The sequence below is a fragment of the Perkinsus marinus genome (genome assembly GCF_000006405.1).
Source record: "Perkinsus marinus ATCC 50983 genomic scaffold scf_1104296975164, whole genome shotgun sequence".
Classification (NCBI taxonomy): Eukaryota; Perkinsozoa; order Perkinsida; family Perkinsidae; genus Perkinsus; species Perkinsus marinus.
The window spans coordinates 1-1,050 of record NW_003200836.1 but is presented as its reverse complement, the minus strand read 5'-3'; the positions used below and the strand labels follow the sequence as shown (position 1 = coordinate 1,050).

Here is a 1,050-nt window from a genome sequence, read left to right as displayed (position 1 = left end):
GTTTTCCGCGAAGTGAATTGAAAATACTTCGCGAATTACACCGAATAGATGATCCCATATCATGTGAAACACATCACGTATTCTACGCGTTATTCACTGCTCACATGCATTTTTTCGCCAACTGAAATATACAAAATATATTTTTCACATCACGAGTGGACCTCCAACATCAGAAGACCCACACTCCAACAATGAAGTTGTACCCTAGTGATATAAAAAACACTAGTGAAAAAATATATTTCACGACTACTGCATATCACCGCGAATTCCGCATTTTTCACCGAGTTTTACGCCACTTCACATGAATGATACTCACCACGAGATGTCATAGCAGGGCTTCCAATTCTCAGCCCGCTCGGGTTCATCGCACTCTTATCCCCCGGCACAGTATTCTTATTCAGAGTAATCGACGCCAACTCACAGACCTGTACGGCGCCAAACGCATATCGCGCGCGCCCAGATAATCGATTACAATAACCAAAACTATAATTAATACTTTCAAGCCAGATGGATATAATCGTGCGTTAAAAATCACATTTTCAAATCGCTTTCACAATTATCACATACTCTCATACTTTCAGCATATACCCCCTTCTTACGCGGTGCTTCCCAACTATTAATTCTAAACGCCTCCCACTACTCCAATTCTACTCCAGTGTGGCAAAATTTGCACAAGAGTTGGTGAAAACATCAAAATTCTGAGAAAAATTTGGAGAATTTCTGTCAGGTTCTCGTACATAAACTCCTATGATTAGTAAGGAAACCATTGAGCTCAGCTGAGGAAAACGGGTACATATTTTGCAGCACTGTTCTACTCATTTCTAAACCTACATCGTGCGTAATTTTATCACGTTTTCGGCCTATAAGAAATACCACAGTTGAAGTTGGTCTCACCTTTTCAACTTTGCTGCCATTAACGCCCTTGTTTTTCAAGTCGACGAGCATCAAATGATTATCGGTGCCTGATCGTCAACTCTGTAGTTCATAAAAACCCCTCTACTAGTTCCCACCATCAGAAACGAGTTTAAATCCTAATTTCTGCATTTCGCC

The 1,050-nt window shown here is 40.7% G+C and overlaps 1 protein-coding gene across 1 annotated transcript; it reads right to left on the bottom strand.

Annotated features, from left to right (window-relative positions):
• Positions 1-312: 312 nt before the first annotated feature.
• Pmar_PMAR004678 (serine hydroxymethyltransferase, putative) lies at positions 313-945 on the bottom strand (the record flags this gene model as incomplete). The annotated part of the gene is made up of 2 exons (XM_002765680.1): positions 313-425; positions 895-945. Coding segments are annotated over 2 exons (164 nt in total), but the record flags the coding sequence as incomplete, so codon positions are not given.
• Positions 946-1,050: the final 105 nt, after the last annotated feature.